The 21,828-nt window shown below is 53.8% G+C and overlaps 1 protein-coding gene across 6 annotated transcripts in view; it reads left to right on the top strand.

Annotated features, from left to right (window-relative positions):
- The window catches only part of DTNB (dystrobrevin beta), a 138,915-nt gene that overhangs the window by 106,702 nt on the left and 10,385 nt on the right, over positions 1 to 21,828 (top strand). For all 6 annotated transcript variants that reach the window (XM_014961573.1, XM_014961572.1, XM_014961571.1 and 3 more), the window contains 2 exons: positions 14,620 to 14,779; positions 20,720 to 20,809. In XM_014961573.1, coding sequence (XP_014817059.1) covers positions 14,620 to 14,779; positions 20,720 to 20,809 — 250 coding nt within the window. The remainder of the gene's footprint in view (positions 1 to 14,619; positions 14,780 to 20,719; positions 20,810 to 21,828) is intronic.

The raw sequence follows: 21,828 nt of genomic DNA, 5'->3' as shown, positions 1-21,828 counted from the left end.
TGTGGAGCAGGACTGGTGGACCCCAGGCGTTGTTCTGCCGGGTGTCTCCTCGGTGTTGCAGAGATGAGGACCTGTAGATGGCATCCCCTTCAGAGCGTGCCCTGGGGCTACTTACCCAACTACACTGTTTTGGTAACTAGTACTTACCTGCAGTGAGTAACTAGTAGCTCATACTTGGCTGGTAACCAGTCACCAGTTGCCATCCTGCGGGTACCCCCTGCTCTGCTGTGGGTGAGGGTACCCCACGCCGTTTCTATTCTTCTGAGCCTCCGGCTGGTGTGTAATATTCCTCTGCCTCTGTATTAATGATTCATCCTAACCTTTATGTCATCAGGAAGTTTCATTAGACCGCGGTTATTTTTGTGCACGTAATTAGAATATTAAATAGATGAATCCCTGAGGAATCCCTCTCTCGTCTCCTCCAGCCTGCAGGTTGTCTTTCAGCAGAACCTGTTTTCTCCTCCACAGGGATCCATGAATCCCACCCTGGGGTGCTGACAGAGAACAAACCCAGACACCAGGGGTTTATCTCCTGGAGCCTGGGGCAGAGTCCTGGGTGGTGCCTTTTCTGAGCACCATCAGATGACCCTGAAGCACCATCTAATGACCCTGGAGTATCATCTGGTGACCTTGGAGCACCATCTAATGATCCTGGAGCACCAAGATTGAAGATTTCAGCTTGGTTCTCCTGGTCACAATCCATCTTTTCAGCTCCTGGCATCTCGTTTCCCTTGTGTCCCAGCAATGGTTATCACCAAAATACCCCTTGGATGCAGGTGTTTAAGCAGCTGCTTCTAGACATGTATCTTTCTGTCTAATCAAGCCCCAGAAGCTGGAAGCTTTGGAGGGTTTTTTTTCTGCACTGTGAAGGGGGAGCAGGGCTCATCCAGGGTTACAGAGGTGGTTCTTTGCTGTCAGTGTCTGTCACACGTTCAGACAGAGCTGTGGTTCCCATCCAACTTCCCTGCAGGTTGCATGCCCTTGCCTGCTTAGACACTCATGTGCAAACTTGTTGGTATTCTCTCTTCTCAGCTTCGTGCTCTTATTACCAAGGAAGAATTTCATCAGTGACTTTAAAAGCTGGATCTGTCGAGAAACCCATTAGTTCTGGTTCTTATCCCATAAGCTCTTTAATTGGGTGGCTTCCATCATCACCGTGGTACCTGCATCCTGCCCAAAGCCAGACTTCTCTCTCAGTGAGGTTCAGCTCATGTGGAGGGAGGAGGAACTTGGTCTTGGGGAGCAAGATGTCAGGGATGAGCGTTGTGCTACGATACGTTGATTATTGCAGTCTCTGGATTTGTTCCTTCCAGCTGGGCTGGTCCACGACCACTTGCTCATGGGTAGCCACAAATGATGACAGACACTTTGATCGGGCTGTGTGTTTGTGGAGTGGTCAGTGTGGAACCAGAGCTGGAAGAGCTCTCAGCAGCGAGGACCGGTTACTAGTGCAGGATTTTCATAGAATCACAGAATGGTTTGGGTGGGAAGGGACCTTTAAAGTGCATCCACCTCTGCCCTGGGCAGGGACACCTCCCACCACACCAGGTTGCTCCAAGCTCCCTCCAACCTGCCCTTGAACCCCTCCAGGGATGGGGCAGCCACAGCTTCTCTGGCCAACCTGGGCCAGGCTCTCACCACCCTCCCACCAAACAAGTTCTTCCCCACAGCTCAGCTCCATCTCCCCTCTTGCAGTGTCCAACCCTTCCCCCTCCTCCTAGGGCTCCCCTCCCTCATCCAGAGTCCCTCCCCAGCTTTCCTGGAGCCCCCCTTCTTGAGGGACTGGCAGCGGCTCCAAGGTCTCCCTGGAGCCTTCTCTTCTCCAGGCTGACCCCCCCAACTCTCTCAGCCCCCCCTCCCAGCAGAGGGGCTCCAGCCCTCCCAGCATCTCCGGGGCCTCCTCTGGCCCCGCTCCAGCGGGTTTTGGTGGTTTCCAGGGGAGGTGGCTTCTCCCCAGCTCTGCAGGGCAGTGATGGGTATATCCTCGTTACGCTAATGCCCTGGTGTGACCGTGCTGAAAGTCAGAGACTCTGATCGTCTCTGTACCCCGGGTTGTGCTTTCTTGGTTTTGGGGGGCTGGGGCTTTTCTAGCTGTTTCTTTAAGGGTGGGGAACTCAGACCCTTCAGGTGTCCCCTGGGAATTCCTGTGGAACATGGGAATCGCAGACCCAGGAAATCCCAGCCCCACCATGCAGAGAGCGGGGGGTCTGGATGCTCCCAGAATGGGGAGGTTTTTCCCCAACCTGGTGCAGATTCCCCCGTGCTGGTGCTGCTCCTCCACCCCCCCCACACCCCACCGCCTGGCAATGACCCGGGGAGGGGGGGACAGATGAGTGAGGGGGGATAAAAGTGCCAACTGAGAAGGCTCAAAGCAAAAAGAAAGGAAAAAAAAAGGGTAAATTTGAAAGATAACACTTGTTTTTAGCCTTTGTAATCCCAGCCGGCGGGGGGACGGGATGGGAACGGGAACCGCGGGGTCCTGGGAAGCGCCGGAGCGAGGGCGGGGGGCGATGCTGGGCTGGGGGGAGGAATCTGGTCCATATTGAGCACAGTTACAGGTCCCACATGAGGAAAGGGGGGACTGAAGGGGGGGACCAAGATGGGGGGGGGGGCAGCACATGCCCCAGAACTGTGGAAATGGCGGATGAAAGCAAAAATGTCAGGCTTTGAAAGGAGCTGGGGAAAAGGAGGCGTTCTGTGTGGTAACCCAGATTTTATTGTTTCCTGATCCCGGCTCCGTGTCCCGCAGCTGGGGGGAGAGAGGGAGGAATGAAAACAAACAGCACTTGGGGAATGGAGGAGTTCAAACAGCCCCCCTCGCGCCCGTGGGGCTGGGGAGGGAGCAGACCTGTTCTGGGGGGGTCTCGGGGCTCCGCAGCAGCAGCCGCCTTGCTGGTTTATCCCTTTTTTAAAAGAAAAAGCCAAATGGTAAAGCCCAGTGATTGTGAAGTGTAGAGAGGGCATCCTCAGATGGTGCCTGCCATGAAAAAGGAGCTGCCGATAGAGTCATGGAACCACAGGATGGTTTGGGTGGGAAGGGCCCTTCAAGCCCCCCCAGTGCCACCCCCTGCCCTGGGCAGGGACACCTCCCACCACACCAGGTTGCTCCAAGCCCCCTCCAACCTGCCCTTGAACCCCTCCAGGGATGGGGCAGCCACAGCTTCTCTGGCCAACCTGGGCCAGGCTCTCACCACCCTCACACCAAACAAGTTCTTCCCCACAGCTCAGCTCCATCTCCCCTCTTGCAGTGTCCAACCCTTCCCCCTCCTCCTAGGGCTCCCCTCCCTCAGCCAGAGTCCCTCCCCAGCTTTCCTGGAGCCCCCCTTCTTGAGGGACTGGCAGGGGCTCCAAGGTCTCCCCAGAGCCTTCTCTTCTCCAGGCTGACCCCCCCCAACTCTCTCCAGTACTGATCACATCTTCTGCTTTATTGCACCGGCAGAGGAAGGATTGGGTTGCTCGGTGGTAACTGCTGGAAAACATGGAATCTTCTCAATCTGACCAATGGAAAAGTGGAGCTTTCTCTTATTCCCCCTCTGCCCCTTTTCTCTATCATAATCCAGGGAGAATGGTCCTCGTCGCTCTTCTCCTCTCTAGGAGGGGGTGTTTGGCTCTGGGGGGAGGCAGCTCCCCGCTCCCACGGGCCAGGGCTTTGGACAGGCTCCCCTTCCCATGGCAGAGCTGGGTGAAATCCCTGTCCCAAAGCCAGGGCTGATCCGAGCATCAGGATTAGAGCTGAAAAAGCAAAATTGTGAAAAGAGCTGACTCACAGCAGGCGGTTGCCAGAAGAGCGATGGAGACAGGGCCGGGGCTCGGCATCTCCTGGCTTGGCAGGAGGATGCGCCGGGCCGCAGGGAGAGCCACGGGGCTGGGATGGAGACGATGGCCAGGGAGCCCTTGGGAGGGGATGGGATAGGATGGGATGGAGGGTCTCAAAGCAGTTTTAATTTGGCACTAACAATCATAGCCGTGTTGCAGCCCAGCGAGAGGGTTCCTCCAGCCCATCCACTGCCCCCAGCCCAGCACCTGCAGCCAGGGCTGGACCTGTGGCCACCTTCTTCCCGAGCAGACTAGCCTTTCACTCACAGAAGCAATGATTTAAAACCAAAAGCTGCTCCAGGCGCAGTCCTGCCCCCCGGCACCCTCAGCCAGGTCACCCATCTCACAGCCCCCCCAGTATTGTGGGGTGGTTTCGTGTATCTAATCTAATTATGTGATTTTTGAACAATGAAATGCAAACCTTGTGGTGTTTAATAACGCCATCACCTCTGCCCAGCTCTGGGATGGTGTCACCAAAAAGCCAGCACTGGTGGGGAACCAGCATGGAGCAGCCCGGTCTGGAGGCTGTGATGGTGTATTTGTGGTCCATTCAGCCCCACCAGCCCTTGCTGTGTAAATCCCAGCCTGGCCAGGGCTTGGAAGGGACCCCTGGAGATCATTTCCTCCAACCCCCTGCCAGAGCAGGTCCACCCAGAGCAGGTCCCACAGGAACATGTCCAGGTGGGTTTGAGTGTCTCCAGAGAGGGAGATTCACCACGTCCCTGGGCAGCCTCTTCCAGGGCTCTGCCACCCTCACAGGAAAGAAGTTCCTCCTCATGTTTAGGTGGAACTTCTTATGCTCAAGTTTGTTCCCGTTTCCCCTTGTCCTGTCCCTGGGCACCACTGAGAAGAGTCTGGCCCCATCCTCTTGCCACCCACCCTTTAGCTCTTGCTCAGCATTGATGAGATCCTCGCTCAGTCTGCTTTTCTCCAGCTGAACACCCCCAGGGCTCTCAGCTGAGAGATGCTCCAGTCCCTCATCATCCTTGCAGCCTCCTTTGGACCCTCTCCAGCAGTTCCCTGTCCTTCTTGAACTGGGGAGCCCAGAACTGGTCCCAGTGCTTCAGATGCAGCCTCCCCAGGGCAGAGCAGAGGGCAAGGATGACCTCCCTCCACCTGCTGATCATGCTCTTCCTGGTGTCCCCCAGGAGACCATTTACCTTCTTGGCCACAAGGTCATATTGCTGGCTTGTGGGCAACTCGTTTTCACCAGGACCCCCAGGTCTTTTTCCTCAGAGCTGCTCTCCAGCAGGTCAGCCCCAACCTGTCCCGGTCTGTGGGATTGTTCCTCCCCCAGTGCAGGACCCTACGCTTGCCCTTGTTGAACAACATTGGGGTCCTCAGTGTCCAGCTCTCCAGCCTGTCCAGGTCTGGCTGGATGGTGGCACCTCCTTCTGGTGTGTCACCCGCTCCTCCAGCTCTGTGCCATCATCAAACGTGCCGAGGGGACGCTTTGTCCCCTCAGCCAGGTCGTTGATGAATATGTTGAAAAATATATTTCTTAAAAAAATATATTATAAATATATATGTTTATTTTGTATAGGTAGGTGCATAGATCCACAGGCAGATGTTGAGGAATGGAGATCCTTGTCCTGGCTGCTCCCCAGCTGCCACCCCACACTGGGGAGACTGGGAGGACCTGGGGGTGCGGGCATCGTGCCTTTCTCCCTCCGTTGCCATGAAAACAGCCCTGCGCTAGGATTTAGTCAGGGGATTGTATTAACGCTTCGGAAAGGTTATTAGCCAGCCCGACTAATGAGTCTTTTCTGTATTCCTTGGCGTGATTGTTCCTGGAGGGGGGGGGCGGTGGCTGGAGCCCGTGGCCCCGGCTGATGTGCCACCCAGGACAGGGAAATTCAATTTTCCTACAGGAATAAGGTCAATAGGACTGGCTTGGGGGTGGGGGGTGTCTGATTTAGTGACCTTATTTGCTGTTTTAAATATTTTCCTCAAAGAGTATCTGCGGCGAGGGGGTTGGATTATTTTTAGCGCAGGCTTCGGTGGAGCTGGAATTACTCAGGCAGCAACAGCAGCGGGTTCGTTTGCAGCACCGGGAGGATTCTGCTCCTCCGCTTCTGGTTAGCATAAACAATTTTGAAATTAATAGTAAAAATGGAAAACCACAAATGGCGGTACGGACCCGAATCGTGGAGAAATGCCTGGCAGGGAGGTTCCAGCCCGGGTGCCCGCGGTGGTGATGCTCAATGTGGAGCAGGGACCGGGGGGACGGCTCCCCCGAAAACAGGATGTTTGGTCCCCTTGAGCAGAGCCTGGTGGCTTCCCCACCTACCCCATTCCTCCGCCCCAAGGACAAGACCCAACGGTCCTGCCCCAAACCGGCTTAACAGCATTCCAGTCTTTATCACAGGGCAGAGCAGCTCCAGCAGAGGTGTTTGAGGAACAGCATCCCCTCCCGGGGTCTCCTTGCAGACCCTCCCGGAGCCAGCTCCTCATCTCCCCCCGGGGAGCGCAGGCTCCAGGAGCCTCCTGCGGAGCAGTTAGGAATTTTGGTCGGGAAAGTTTTCTCCCAAGATCAGTTGTCAAGGGTTTCCTGCTAAAATAGAAAGACGTGGAAATTGAAATTCCTCTATAGTTCATTATTTCTGTCCTGAATTAATTACCATTCAGCCTTCCTGCAAGGGACTCCGGTCTGCTCTCGGCATCGAGCGGGAGGAGGTTGCTGGGGCTTTTGAGAAGGGGATGAGAATTCAAAATTATCCTTAAAAAATGACAGGGATATTTGGAGGAAAAAAAAAATATAATTCTGTTGCGGTGTGTAGGAAGGAATGTGTGTGCTGAATATTGCGGAAATCAGCTACGCAAATATGAAATGCAAAGGCTGGAAGGACAGAAGGCTGGAAGGACAGTCGTGCTGCAGAGAGCACCCGGGGCTGTGGTGGATCCCAAAGCAAACATGAATCAATGCTCTCATGGTATTAAAAAGAAAAAAAAACCCAAACCTAGAGATGACTTTGGGGTTCACTGGACCCACAAAGCAGCCCCCTACTCCACCGCCCCTCGCTGTGGTCCCACCTGAAGCAGGAGGTCCACCTCCGGGCTCCAGCTCTCCAAAGAGATGCGGCAAGTCCTGAGGAGGTGGGTGAGGAAGCTCATCTTGGCTCACCCGAGGGGGCTGAAGGACCTGAGTGGTTCGGCTGGAGAAGAGAGGATGGAGAGTGGGTTTGGAAGGCGTTGGACACAGAAGAGATGGGAGGAGGGAGGAGCTGCTGTCCTTGCCCCGCGGGGCTGGGCCACGCCACGGGCTCCACTCACTGAAAATTTCACTTAGGAGCTTCATTGAGCCTGCAGGAAAATCTGGATGAAGAGGTTTTTAAGAGCATGTCGGATAAACATCTGTCAGGAGGGGATTAGGAAGAGTGGATCCAGCTGTGGCGCAGACGAGGTGTTTTCTCACAGCTGCCTTTTCCCGTGGTTCTGTTCAACGGCCTTTCCCTGCACCTGACCTTTCTGAGCAGCCCCTTCCCTAACTCCTGACTGCACAAAAAGGGCCTGAAATTGCACTTAACACCAGTTATTTCTGTTGCCTCAGTGGCAATAGCTGCGAAGTCTTCTGTAGCTCTGCAGCGTGTTGGTCCCACCACAGAAGAGGAGCTCCACGACCACGTTGGGGACATCCATGCACACAAAGGGCTCCCTCTTGCTCCAGCATTGAGGACAGGGCAGGACATTGAAGTGCACATGAAAACTGCAAAAAAAAAATCATTGAGGACAGGGCAGGACATTGAAGTGCATGTGAAAACTGCAAAAAAAAAATGGGGAGAGTGATGCCAGAAGAGGTCGGGGTGGAGGAGGAGGCACACAGCAGGAGAGTCGGGCAGGACTTGTGCGACGCCTGGCTCTGAAGACCAAAGCCAACCCACCTTCAATGGGACGTGCCCTTTGGTGGTGTGTTTTTTAACCATCATCGTTTGCTTAATCTGTGCAGAGTATCCTTTGCTGCTGCCACCGCCCACTGCTCGCTTGGTTCATCAGAAGCATTCATTATCCCGCTCAACAAAACCCTCTCAAGGAAGGAAATCAGGTGTTCTTTGCCCAGGCCTGTTTCCAGCAAAACCACCTTGTCTGACATCCGCGCTGTTTCTCTCATCTCCTCCCCAGCATTATAAACTTGTGGGTTTGTTGGTTTGTTTGAGTGGTCCCTGGCCGAGGATCGCTGTCTGCCCGACCTGCCCACGGCTCTCCGTCACGTTTCTGTGCAGGAGAATATCTGCTCTCCTCAGGACTCAGATATTTCCCCCCTATTTCAAGACCTTTCCAAACAAAATTAACCCCAGCACAAGGAGCATCTCGTCTCCTTGTTTTTAGGCTCCTCGATGCTGTGTGCTGAGTTGGCTCAGCCCCAAAATGAGCAGAGGAATGTGAGGATTTGGGGTTCTGCATTTGTGTGAAATTCTAAACACAGATGATGCAGGCTCCAGGGATGACCTGTATCTCCATGGAAAGAGTAACTCCATTTCCTACTTGATGGGGTTTTTTGGTAAAATATGCGGGAAGCGTGTTTTTCCTTCCCTGCTACACAATATTTTGTGGTCACCGTGCATGTATCAGCAGAGGTTACTCTGCCCCTTTGAGCCGGGTGGTGTCACAGTGGTTGGACAACGTGGGGACACAGATGGCCTGAGGAGCTGGTTGAGAAGAGAAAGCCTCAGGGGGTCTGGGGGGCTCAGTCTGGTGTTCTCAAGGAGTGGAGAAGACCTGAGTGAGGAGAGAGGGGCTTTTGTGTCCGAGGAAGCCCCTGCAGCAGGGAAAAGAGCTCCAGTTCCTTACGGGGAGCTGTAAAAGCTCTTCAGCTTGAGCCCCACGATGCTTGACGCGAGGACGCGGGGCTCGAGAGCCGTTTCATCGCTTTTAAGTAAAAAGAAAGGAAAGCGCAGTAAATGTGAATTAGACACCGCATGACGTGCAGATGAGAAAGCCGTTGCCTTTCACTTTCTAATGAAGACCCCCCGCTTTCCCTTGGAGGCCGCCTGCCATCCTCTGCCTGGCTGTATCTCCTGCAGCAAGGGCGCAGGATGAGAGAGTTGTGGGCCACGCGTTCATGTTCTCTCCTATTTTTGTTCTGCTTCTGCTGTATTTTCTGGAGTTAGTTATTTGGGGCATGATGAGATGTTTACTTGTCTAAATCACTTATCTCAACACCCTTAGCTCTTCGGTTTTCTGTTCGTACAAATCCCTTTTATTTTAATCTGTTCGTAGGAATATGCTCCATAATAAGATGCATTAAAATCAACGTATGTTTCCTGCAAAGCAGGACGTCTTAGTTTCTCAGTAAACATCTGTAGATGGTAGAGGTGTAGGGCCTTGTGGGGGTCTTGAGCTCAACTTTCCGCTTGAAGCTGGGCTGCTGCTGGCACAACATCAAGTTGGTTCTGGCTTTGTGTAACCAAGCCTTGAAAACCTCTAAGGGTGGAGGTCCCTTTCCTCTCTGGTGACCTCCCCATGAAGAAGCTTCTCCTAATGTCTGTGTCCTACAAAACCCTCTGGTCAGGGTGGCGTATGAGCTGGTTGTGTTTGGTCTGGAGAAGAGGAGACAAAAGGGAAATCCAGCTGTAATCTTCTGTCTCCTCATGGGTGACCAAGGATAAAGCAGAGCCAGAGCCTTCCCAGAGGTGCATGGAGAAAGCAAGAGGTGATGGTCACACGTTGGCTGGGGAATTCCGTCTGCATTTGGGAAAGAAATCCCAGGAGAGTGGTTAAACTCTGGAGCACCACTGCCCAGAGGGGTGGTGGGACTTCCCTTTGGAGGCATTTTCAAAGGCCAGCTGAAGAAGAACCTGAGCAACACTTTGAAGATGAGCTTGCCCATTAGAAGAGTTTGGACCTGGCACCCTCTGAGGCTCCTTCCGACCTGAATTTTTTAATGCTTCTTTCATCCCGTTCTCCTTTAAAACTCTCCTGTATCCTGGTGGTTGTAGAAAATTTGACAGCAGGTCACCAGAGATATGGGGGACCTCCAGTTGAGCTGCTGGGATGAGGGAGGTGAAGGTGCAACAGCATTTTGTGTACCTGCTATGAGTTGCTATGGTCGCTGGTTTTAGTGGAGAGACCAGAGCTCTGCCCCTTTTCTTTGGGAAATACTAAGGTTTTTTAGGTTGAACTCTTGTATACAAGACCTGATAAGCCAGGGCCAATAAATCCAAGTCAGCTCCCAAACATTTCAGGAGCTGGGTCAGAGGTTTCCTTCGCTGTTTCTCTAAAGTGAAATCCATCTTCTGTGTCCTCCCTGGTGCGGTTTCCAGGAGGAACGTGCAACGAGCCAGTAATTCTCAGGATTTTCTAAGGCTGCAGCTCCAGCAGAGCCAGGGAGGGGTTTACAAACCTTCTCAGATCAGCCCCTGCTCAGTTTACAAACAACGTCCTGAGGGGACCCATGGACCCCCTGCTGCCTCTGGGCTCTCCCAGTTCATGTCCCACGTCTTCAGAGGCCTGGTGACACCCAACATGTCCTCCCACAGCTTCCTCTGCCATGGGCCAGGCCCCAGCACCATGCTGTGGCACCCATGGGTGGGTGGTGGCTACCATGACCAGTCACTGGGTGCCACAGCTCCCTCTGCCTCCACCCCAGGTTCTGCCTTGGTTTCTCAGTCCATAAAGCGCTTTCTAGGACAGGGCTGGTTTCATCCCGGGCAGCGTGAGCCCAGCTCTTGGTGAGGCTCGTTGTCACCATCGATGTTTTTGGCTTTTCCAATTTGCCTTTTTTGCTTTTTCCACTTCTCTCCCCTAGCCCACTGATGGGATGCTTCTGGGACCTTCTGGAGCCCATGGGGTCCCAATGCAGCTCCCAGAGCCTGTGGGGGTCCCAGTAGGGTCCCAGCGCAGTTCATGGAGCCTTTGGGGTCCCATTGTGGCTCCAGGAGTACATGGGGTCCTGGTGTGGTTCCTGAAGCCCATGGGGTCCCAGTTGGGTCCCAGTATGGCTCCTGAAGCCCCAGTGCAACTCCAGGAGCCCAGGGGTCCCAGTGGTGTCCCAGAGTGGCTGCAGGAGCCCGGGGGTTCCCAGTGCAGCTCATGGAGCCCCTGGGGTCCCCGTGTGGTTCCTGGATCCCGGGGGGTGGCAGTGGGGTCCCAGTGGGGCGGTGCCAGCCCCGCGCTGCAGAGCAGTGACGTTCCCAGCCTTCAAGGTTTCTCGAGAAGGTGATTTTCAAGCCTTCACTGAACCGAAAACTTTCAGATCCTCCTCCTGGTGCCGCGCGGAGGGGGGGGTGTGGGGCTGGGGCTGGGGCTGGGGCTGGCCGAGCGTGGCAGCGCCCGCCATGGGGGCAGCCCCATACCCCCCCCCACATTGGGATACGTCGCTCACCAGCGGGGCTCATGGCCACCACGGTTTCCAGGAAGCACGTCGTGGCATGGGTGAGGGACACCCCCAGCCCCTCTGCGGGTGAGGGACGTCCCCAGCCCCCCTGGGCCACATCTGGCCCATCTGCCTGCCCAGCGGCTCGAAAAAAAATAGAAAAAATAATAGATTCAAGCGTTTGGGCACTTACTCTAAGAATATAAAGGCAGAGAGCGTGTCTCAGAGGTGAGTGATGGTGAGGAAAGGGTTTCCGTTCCCACGGGGCTGAGGCTGGGGGTGCAGGAGGGGTCCAGGTGCTGCCCCCCCCAGTTGATGCTGCGTTCCTGGGGCTCGGGGTCTCCCCGTGGTCTGAGGAGCAAGAACATCTGCAAAACCCACCATGGGCCAGATGTGGAGGTGGTGGGATGGGTTGAGTTTGCTGCGCGGGGTCCAATCTGCCCCCTTCGGGGTCCAGGCAAATGTGTTTTTAGGGTGAGGGGGTCGGCGGTGAAGTCCCGCTCTTTTTCTGGAAAAACTCTTGTTTTTCCAAATAACAAAACCTCTGGGTGGCTTTTCCCTCACAATCCCCTGGGAGGTCGGTCTCCCACGGATACCAGGAACACGTGCCCAGGTCCCACAGCACAACCTGGGGAACAGGCTCCAAAACAGAAGATAAAACAAAACATATTCCCCCCCCCCAGGAACAGGGGAGCTCTGTCCCCAGCGCGGGTCTCAACGCGGGGTTTTCTCCCCGTTTCCACTCTTGGCTCACACACACCCGGGATGGATTTTCCTCCTCGGAGCGGCCGCGGAGGCTGATGCTCAGTCTTGGGCTGGGGGGGGCGAGGGAACCGAGCTGGTTCTCCCTGAAGTGAAGCCATGGGGGGGGTGGGCTCGTGCCCCCGATGCCCCCGTGCCGGGGCTGGCAGCGCCGGGTGCTGGGCGAGCGCCTTCTGCCCCCTCCGTATGCAAATCCCCGCTCCCCGGCCCCTTCCGGGCAGTTTCGGGTTCGGGGTTTTTTTAAGGTTTTATTTGAGGTTTCAGTGCAGGGAAGGGAAGTGCTGATGCTGCCTGTGCCTTTTCTAGTGATTTTACCCTCGAAAGATGTCATTTCCCTCCTGCAGCCCCGTCCCCCGCAGACACTCCCGTCACGGGGACGTTGCACTCCCTTCTTTAACCCCCCCCCTTATTAATACGGTTTCAGAATGACAATTTCACACATGGCTGGGCTTTCACCTTAATAAGAAATATCAGCTTTGGGCTGGCGGGGATTAGTTGGAGCTGGGGACATCCCGGGCAGTGTCCCTGTTCCTGGGGGGGGGCGGGGGTGTCCCATGGGACACGGGACCTTGGAGCAGGGCAGTGCTGGAGGGTGAGGATGCTGCGGCAGCACAAGGCTGGGATGCAGGACCAGGTGATGCAGGACTATGGGATGCAGGACCAGGTGATGCAGGACCGAGGGATGCAGGACCGGGGGATGCAGGACTGGAGGATGCAGGGACCGGGGGATGCAGGACTGAGGGATACAGGACTGGGGGATGCAGGACTGTCGGCAGCACAAGGCTGGGATGCAGGACCAGGGGATGCAGGACTGTAGGATGCAGGACCATGGGATGCAGGATCAGGTGATGCAGGACTGGGGGATGCAGGAATGGGGGATGCAGGGACCGGGGGATGCAGGGACCGGGGGATGCAGGACTGGGGGATGCAGGACTGGGGGATGCAGGAATGGAGGATGCAGGACCAGGGGATGCAGGACTGGGGGATGCAGGAATGGAGGATGCAGGACTGTGGGATGCAGGACCACGGGATGCGGGACCGGGGGATGCTGGCGGTGTCATCGGCGGTGTCATCAGCGGTGTCACCGCACAGCATCACCGCTGCGCCGGCCGGGTTGCCCCGGTAACTGATGCACGTCAAAGGGAGCCAACGATGAACAGGCTTTAAAAAAAAACCAAAACAACCCCCCCCCCAAAAAAAATAACAACAAAAAAAAGGTGATAAATCAAACGGCACAAACAAACCAGGTATTTGCTCAGAGGGGCTGTAGGGCTTTAATGCCCTTGGTGTGTAATTATTTATGAGTGGCTTTCCTTTAATCAACGGCAGCACAGGGACCGCGCTTAAATATAAATACAGCCACAGATCGTAAACCCTGGCCAGCAGAGCTGGGCAAAACCCATCAGTAAGAGCTCTGCAGCCCAGCAGGAGGGTTCGGGGGCTGCTGGAAGACAGGAGTGGCTGCAGAGATGTCCAGATGCCCACAGACCCTCTGCCAGCAGCTGGAGGAGGGGGACAGAGACCCGGGGTCCCCTCCCTGCCCGTTGAGGTGCATCACTCCATGGACACCACCTCATTCCCCCTCCGGCTGCACCAGGAGCCAAGTCCTTATGTGAGATGGGTGTTTTGGAAACAGGCAGCCAATAAGTGCCTGTCGTTAATCTCCTGAATTCACCTCCTCAATTCACCTCCTCCTCAAACCTCCATCAGTCCCTCTCCTCTCCCACCCCAGCGTGTGCTCAGAGGCTTTGCTGGGGCAGCGCCTTCTGTGAAGCCAGCGGGAGTTTTGCCTGCGTGAATATCACAGGAGTTTCCCCTGAGCCTTCAGCCCACAGGGAAAAAATTATTCTCTTGTTTGTTTGCGATGTGCGGTGAAGTTCAGCAGCCTCTGAGCCCGGAGGCGGCACCTGAGAGACCCTGGGGACCATCCCTTGCCCTCCGTGAGGAGCTGGAGAGGGGCACCAGGAGCCTTCTTGAGGGTGCAGAGCTGCTCGTGAGGCTCTTGGAGCTGCATGACAGGGACGGGGCGGGTCTGGCTGGAAGGAAATGTAAAATAATTTTTAAAAATTTAAAAATTACTATTTTAGTAATAAATAAAATATTTTTCATATATTAAAATATATAAAAATAAAAACATAAGAATAAAAAATATTTTTAAATCTATAAAATATATTTTAAAATGTATTTTAAAATATAAAATGTATTTTAAAATATAAAAAATATTTTTAAAACTATAAAAAATATTAAAATGAATTTTAAAAGGGGCTGGAGCTTCAGCAGAGCCTCGGTGGCACTGCGGAGCTGGGGGGGAGCAGCCTGTGGGGAAGGATGAGCGGATGCCGAGTGGTTGCAGGTCCTTCTGGAGGGAAGGTCACATCCCCAGGCCTGGGAAGGTCACTCCCTGCCTTCCCGGGGCTTGTCCCACTGGTGTCTGAGGTGTGATGGGATCAGCGCAGGGTGCAGGATCCTGCTCCGGAGGCGGCCCCGCGGTGGGTACCACACGCCTCCCAAGGCGTGATGCTCTGCGCCCGACGTGCCACCGCCGCGGGGTCCTCCCACACCACCCCCCCATCACGCATCACGCATTACTCAAAATCCAGAGTGTTTTGGTGAAGCATCTTTTCCTCATGCCTTTTTTTTTTTTTTTTTTTTGAGAATTATTTTTAGACTTTGACCCAAAAAAAAAAGTTTGAAATGTGGAACCTGTGTGTTTCGTGTCTCCCGCCCAGGCACAGGCCGCAGGCTCGGCACACTCCTCGCCCACCCACGGGGCCGGCCGCCCCATGCCCATGCCCGTCAGGTCCACCTCTGCTGGCTCCACCCCAACCCACGTCCCGCAGGACGCGCTGGCCGGCGTCGGGGGAGACCTGCAGGAAGCTTTCACCCAAGGTGAGTGTCTCACAGAGCAGAACCACCTCTGGAGGTGTCCCACCTCGTCAAAGAGGGGGCATCCAGACCAGGTACAAGGATGAAATCATTCAGGATGAGGGTGGTGAGAGCCTGGCCCAGGTCACCCAGAGAAGCTGTGGCTGCCCCATCCCTGGAGGGGTTCAAGGGCAGGTTGGAGGGGGCTTGGAGCAACCTGGGCTGGTGGGAGGTGTCCCTGCCCAGGGCAATATGGAGACAATAATGGCCAACCCCTTTCCTGTGCTCTCAACCAAACGGTTTGGGGGCACATTTTTAATCTTGGCAACTCTGAAATTATATCTGTGATGATGATCTTCCCTCCAGAGAAGGGATCTTCCATCCCAGAAAGTGACACCTGCAAGTAATTTAACAGTTAGCCCTTAAAAACTATAAAAGGCGTTAAAAACATATTTACAAATCTGGTGGCTGAACTGTGCGAGAGGAAAAAAAAAAAGCAGTTTAATGATGAAAATCAGGAAAACAGGCAACCCTCTGATCCAGAGTGCTCTGCTGACGGCTGCTCACCTCTCTGCTGGTCGGAGGCAGAAAGGAAGCTGGAATCTTTCCGCGCGGCTGAAGGCTGTTGGCCACCGTGAACATCTGTGGAACGGCTCGCTCGGCTGGAGGCACAGACGGGCAGCAGCCCTGTGGGGAGAGGGGGAAAAAGTGCTGAACATGGGAAATGGAGAAAAAAGAGGAGAGGGGAGGGGAGAGGAAGGGAAGTCAAGTCAAGACAAGTCAAGTCTTTTGGGTCTTTCTAGTCTGGAGAAGGCTGAGGGGGCATCTGATCAACGCCTGTAAATACTGAAAGGGTGGGTGTCAGGAGGATGTGGCCGGGCTTTTTTCAGTGGTGCCCAGTGACAGGACAAGAGGGAACGGGCACAAACTGGAACATAAGAAGTTCCATCTAAACAAGAGGAGGAACTTCTTTCCTGTGAGGGTGGCAGAGCCCTGACAGAGGCTGCCCAGAGAGGGTTTGGGGTCTCCTTCTTTGGAGACATTCAAACCCACATGGACACGTTCCTGTGGGACCTGCTCTGGATGGACCTGCTTTGGCAGGGGGTTGGAGGAGATGATCTCCAGAGGTCCCGTCCAGCCCCATATCATTCTGTGATTCTGAGAGAGGAGAGGAGAGGAGAGGAGAGGAGAGGAGAGGAGAGGAGAAAGGAGAAAGGAGAAAGGAGAAAGGAGAAAGGAGAAAGACAGAACAATGAACTTTTTCTTGCTCCAAGGGTCGGAGCTGTGTCCCTTTGCACCTTTTCTACATGTTAGTCCCCTCCGCATTTGAAAAAAATACCACTTTCTGGGCTAAACTCATTGCTGCCGACTGCTCCATCGGTAGGTGTAGGAAGTTCTGGATTATCAGATGGTTTCAGCTGCTTCCTCTCTGTCCACCTTCTCCTTGGGCTCTTGGGTAAAAGCAGCGTGGTGGGAAGCAGTGGGTAAGCTGTCCGCTTGTGAATAATACAGCTCAGGGCGTTTTGTAGAAAATCAGGGCAGCAGTTGACTTACATATTTCTGTTCCCCCACTTCTGTAGGTAGTGTGAGTTTATACTTAGCTGCTGTTGCTTTTTAGGAAAAAAAGAAAAAAAAGTTTTACAGTCACGCGTTGCAAAAGACTCAAACTTTTTCCATGTCAAAGCCCTTGTCGGCGCAAGGAGGGCTCCAAAACTTAAAGACAACCAGATGAAATGGAAAGTTGTTCAGCTCAGTGGAGACCACTGCCTCTTCCTCACAGCCTGAGCAGGCTTGGCTCTGGCGGTGCTGGGAGGCAGGAGGAACACCACCATCAGCCTCATGTCAAGAAACTTGGCAAATGGATTTTTTTTACCTTCAGGGACCATCTCACTGCAGGGGAGGGGGGGAAATAGTTATCTTCATTCCTACCTACTTCAGCTCTGCTCATGGGGAAGGAAACCATTCCCAGGAGGAATGAGGGCCCATGTTCTGTTTCTCAGGAGCGGTGACTCTCAGATTTTATGAGCTCTTTTCTTCTCTTTTGCTCGTTTTGGGCCAGAACTCTTCATCTTTAGTACTCCAGAAGCATCCTGGGGTTTAGAGCTGTGAGAAAACCAGGTATGGATGGGTACCTCTCAGACAGGGAGGTTGTTTCTGAACATGGTCCACATTCCTGGAGATGGACATCCAGGAGTATTTTATGTGCTTCTTATCCACAAGAAAAGAAAGAAGGACAGAAAGCCCACCTCTCCCTCATGCATTGGGAAGGACTTCACCCATGTGTGGGCAGGGACAACCTCTGGGCAGCGACTCTTCATGTGGACCTCTTTGTACTCCATGGGAAATCCCACCAGGAGCTGGACATCTCGATGCCTGCAGTGCCCAGACGCTGCCGCCTCTCGTGTCTGTTGGCCCTTTGCAGTAAACAAGAGCCCTCGCCTTGTTGCAGAGGCCGGGCTGTTTATTTCTTTAAAAGATGACAAATTTGGATCATACGGAGTCACAAAACTGGGGGTGGTGTGTTCTCATCCTGGGTAGGGAAGATCATGAATGTTGGTGTCAAATACCTTTGTCAGATGGACCGACTCCTTTTCAAAACAAAGAAAACGTGAAAATAAACTTCCCAGAACTGATGATGTATCTCAAAACCAAACAGATTTTAAATCACAAATTCCATTTATCAGCTGCTCATCAGATATGTCCTTCTAGAATGACCTTCCTTCACTAAATGTTCTTCCTTGCCTAAATGACCTGCTGGCAGAAGGAGGTGAGGAGAGAGGCTTCAAGGTGGCAGTGGAGGAGCAGGAAGTATCAGCGACTACTTTTAATTGGTATTTCATTCCGGGGGTGCTGCCACCAGGACTGCCAGCCCTTCTCCCCCAGCGCGCTGGATAGAGGGAAAGTTCTCCAGAACTTCAGCTGGTGAACAGGCTGGGGGATGGAGGTCATCCATCCGAAAACATTGAGTATCTACAACTCATCTGGGGGAAGGATATGTCTTTTTCCGATCCCATCGGTAGGAACAAGCTCCTCATCTCTCTAAACACTTCCAGAAACGACGGCAGGAGCAGGCATTTCCAGGGAGGCAAGATGCCAAATACCAGAGGCACAACACTCCATCTGTTGCTGTGGGTGGTCCAGTCGCCTCCTCTTCATCTCTGCAGAGAGTTTGATGGTGCAGCCGAGAGCTCTCGACTGATTTCTTTGGCAGCTGCCTCTCCTTCCTCCCCCCCCACCCCCCATTTTTACAGATTGGCTTTCTTTTTCCAGGCTGCGTGAAGTGGAACAGCAGCACGGTGAGTCCTGCCCGGGACTGGGCAGATCCGCTCGGGATCTGCTTCCTCCTTTCCCCCTTTCCCTTTTCTAATTAGCAAAGCACAAAGAGATGAACTGATCCTGCTGCTGCTGGGAGTGATGAACTCGGGGTTATGGGAGTACGTTAACTGTCCTACTTGATTATTTATTTTTTTTCCCACTTTATGCTCTGGCACCCAAGTTTGCTCTCTCTCCGTCTGTTTTTCCCTTTGGAGAAGGAGGGAAAAGCCGTGACAAAGCAAACTCCTCTCTGGCCGCTTTGCGATCCCCAGAACTCTCTTCCCCAAACTCCTGGCCCCGGGAGGAGCTGATGTAATTAATCAAGGGCTCATTCGTGCCTGTTACCTGAGTGACTGGTTCATGAGGGGAGAAAGAGTCTTCGTCAGGACCTGTTGATATTGCCCAAAGTGAAAACTCGGGGTTGTTTTTTTTTCTAGGTTTTTAACACCTGACACCATCTCAGGGCTGTGTTGCAACGAACCAGGTGTTGTGTGAAACTATTTGGGGCTGGGCTGAGGAGCCACCACGTCCCAGCAGCTCGGTGCTGGTGCTGGTGGTGACTCCCCAGAAGCAAAAAATCTAGAGGCAATCCCCAAAATTCCCTTATATTATGTTGTTTGGGTTTTTTTAACAAAAAAAAAAATTAATCTATTTTTGCTAACTTTTGCATATCCACCAGATTCTTACAAAACGAAGAGGGAGAGAGGAGGAAAAGGGAGTGAAGACCTCGGTGCTGCTCCACCTCCTGCTACGGTGACCTGGAGTGGGCAGGGACACCGAGGTCTTCTCTGTCCTCCCAGGGCAGGATCTTCTGCGAGCTTCCCCACCAACCTCCAGAGAAGGAAACCTTTAAAGAGCAGAATCTTTAAAGAATTGATAGTCTTAAGATTAGATAAGTTTCCGCCGCAGGTGATCTCTTGATCTTCCACTCGGCCAGAGGGAGGAACAGTATGAGAATTAAATGCCCTGATGGTGTCCCATTCGAAGTATTCAGACAGAGTGGCCACCATCTAATTAGAAAATTAATGCTGCTGTTGATCATCTTGAAAGAGAGGAGAACAGTCCCCTGGGATTTCTCAGGTGTGATCCAACGCAATGCCAACGGAAAGGTGGACGTTCCTCCTGTGGTAACCACAGCGATGGTTTGTTCTTCTCAGCTACGAGAAAAAAACTCTTGCAAGAAAAAAAATGGCCAACGGACTCTGTAATAAGTTTCCTGGAATGATCCTTCCGGAAAGGCAATCTGCACAATTAGTGCTATTTCAGATTAATCATGCAAAATCAGGCAAATTCAAGGCAAGTGGAGAACACAGGAAACAGGATAAAATTTCTGTGTTTTCACGTAATAAAATAATTAAATGCCACCAGCCAGGAGGGCTTCGGGTGGCTTCTGCACAGAGATGTCCAGACGAGCTCCTTAACGTTATCCATCTGTTTGACGGGGGAGACAGACTGGGCTTTTACAACCTTTCTCTCCCCAAAGTGGCGCCGGGCAGAGCGGTGGCCGCGTTTCTCCATCACGGGCAGTGAGAGGATGTGGGACATCTAGAGACCCGGGTAAAGGAGAGACCTCCATGGTGTCAGAGGAGACCCCTTAAGGCACAGGTCCCAGCCTGGTTGGCTAAAATCTGGGGTTTTTTCTTGGGAATCACACACTGTGCCGCCTCAGGAGTGATGCTGATCAGTTGGGAACCCAACCTGGAGGAAAAGGATGCTGGTGGAAGGGTCGGTACCGTGCTCTGGCAGCACTCAAACAGCTCAAACCCATCGGAGAGATGTAGGAGCTCCAAGAGTCCCCAGCCAAGGATGGAGCGAAGGCCAGGGCAGTGTGTGGGAGATGAAAGAGACACGTCATGGAACGGGAGAGGAACACAACTTCAAACAGCAGCAAATGTGTCGTGCGCAGTTGTCATTGCTGCAGTTCAGTTCCATGGCGAAATGTCGCATCAGATGTCCCCAGTGGTCCCATACGTGTCATCTTCATGCCCTCACTGGAGTTCTGTGTCCTCAGCTCAGGAGAGACATGGAGCTGTTGGAGCGGGGCCAGAGGAGGCCCCGGAGATGCTGGGAGGGCTGGAGCCCCTCTGCTGGGAGGGGGGGCTGAGAGAGTTGGGGGGGGTCAGCCTGGAGAAGAGAAGGCTCCGGGGAGACCTTGGAGCCCCTTCCAGTCCCTCAAGAAGGGGGGCTCCAGGAAAGCTGGGGAGGGACTCTGGCTGAGGGAGGGGAGCCCTAGGAGGAGGGGGAAGGGTTGGACCCTGCAAGAGGGGAGATGGAGCTGAGCTGTGGGGAAGAACTTGTTTGGTGGGAGGGTGGTGAGAGCCTGGCCCAGGTTGGCCCGAGAAGCTGTGGCTGCCCCATCCCTGGAGGGGTTCAAGGGCAGGTTGGAGGGGGCTTGGAGCAACCTGGTGTGGTGGGAGGTGTCCCTGCCCAGGGCAGGGGGTGGCACTGGGGGGGCTCTAAGGGCCCTTCCACCCCAAACCATTTCGATTCTACTGAGGTGTGGCGCTTCTGGGGCAAGGTGCTGGCTGGGAACTGGGCTTTGCTGTTGTGAACCATGATTCAGTGAAATGGCACGGTGGGGTGGGGAGGTGGGGCACAGCAGAGCAGCACATGCAATTCCCACTGTCTGTCTGTCTGCTCTGCCCCCAGGTACGAGGAGAAACCTCCGCAATGACCTGCTGGTAGCAGCTGACTCCATCACCAACACCATGTCATCACTGGTGAAGGAGCTTCATTCAGGTAAGAGTTAATTTTGTGGCACAGAGAACCGTAGAATTGTCCAGGTTGGGAGGGACCTCTCAGATCATGGAGCCCAACCATCAACCCAACACTGACAAACCCACCACTGACCCATGTCCCTCAGCACCATGTCTGCCCAGCTTTTACCTTCAGGGATGGTGACTCTACCACTGCCCTGGGCAGCCTCTTCCAAGGCTTCACAACCCTTTCCATGAAGAAATTCTTGGAATATCTACAGAGAAGGGGACTCCACACCCTCTCTGGGCAGCCTGGAAAAATGGCTTTTTCCATATTTTGTCTCTCGTTACTGTCTATCCCAAGCAGGTAGTAAATGTATGTGAGTGAGGGTCATGGCAACAAAGGACCATGTGGAAAAAAGATAATTCTTCCCTTCGTGCCTCTGTGCTGTGGAGATGGAGGTGAACAACCTGGTGGGACCGGAGCGGCTCCTCCCTCCCAGGGCCGCGTCCCGTGCCTCCCCAGCACTGGTGGCCGTGGAGAAGGGGATGGTTTAGGATTCCAGCAGCTTCTCTGTGGGCTTTCCAGGGAGAGGCGAAGCATCCCGTGAGCCTGGCCTCCCCCAGCCCCGGCTGTACCCGGTGGTTGTGTCCCGTGACACCCCCCTCCCCACAGACTTATCAAACTCCGCGTTAAAACCAGCCGGGCTTTTTGTTCCCCAATGGAGAAGTCAGAGTTATAAAGCGGGTTGATCTTTTACCACTCAGCAGTAAATTCTCCCCGGCCCGAGCCCCGCACCCGGGCTGCTGCGAGTTAATGAAGTTAATGAAGTCTTTCATGTATGACAGGGGCCGTGGCGGGGAAGGGCCTGCCGTCCCTCATAAATCACCGGGGGGAGAGGCGCAGCTCCCGTCCCTCTGGGCTCAGACCCGGGGAACAAACCCACTGCCCGAAACAGATGGCTGCAGTCATCTTTTTTTTTTTTTTTTTTTTTTAATTGTAGCTTTCCTCTAGGCTTAATGCTGGTATAAAAGGTTTTGGCTGATGAGCAAATCTTTGCC

This window comes from Calidris pugnax, unplaced genomic scaffold, assembly GCF_001431845.1.
Source record: "Calidris pugnax isolate Ruff unplaced genomic scaffold, ASM143184v1 scaffold639, whole genome shotgun sequence".
NCBI lineage: Eukaryota > Metazoa > Chordata > Aves > Charadriiformes > Scolopacidae > Calidris > Calidris pugnax.
Note: the sequence above shows the minus strand (reverse complement) of the source record. Positions and strands in the feature narration are given on the sequence as shown.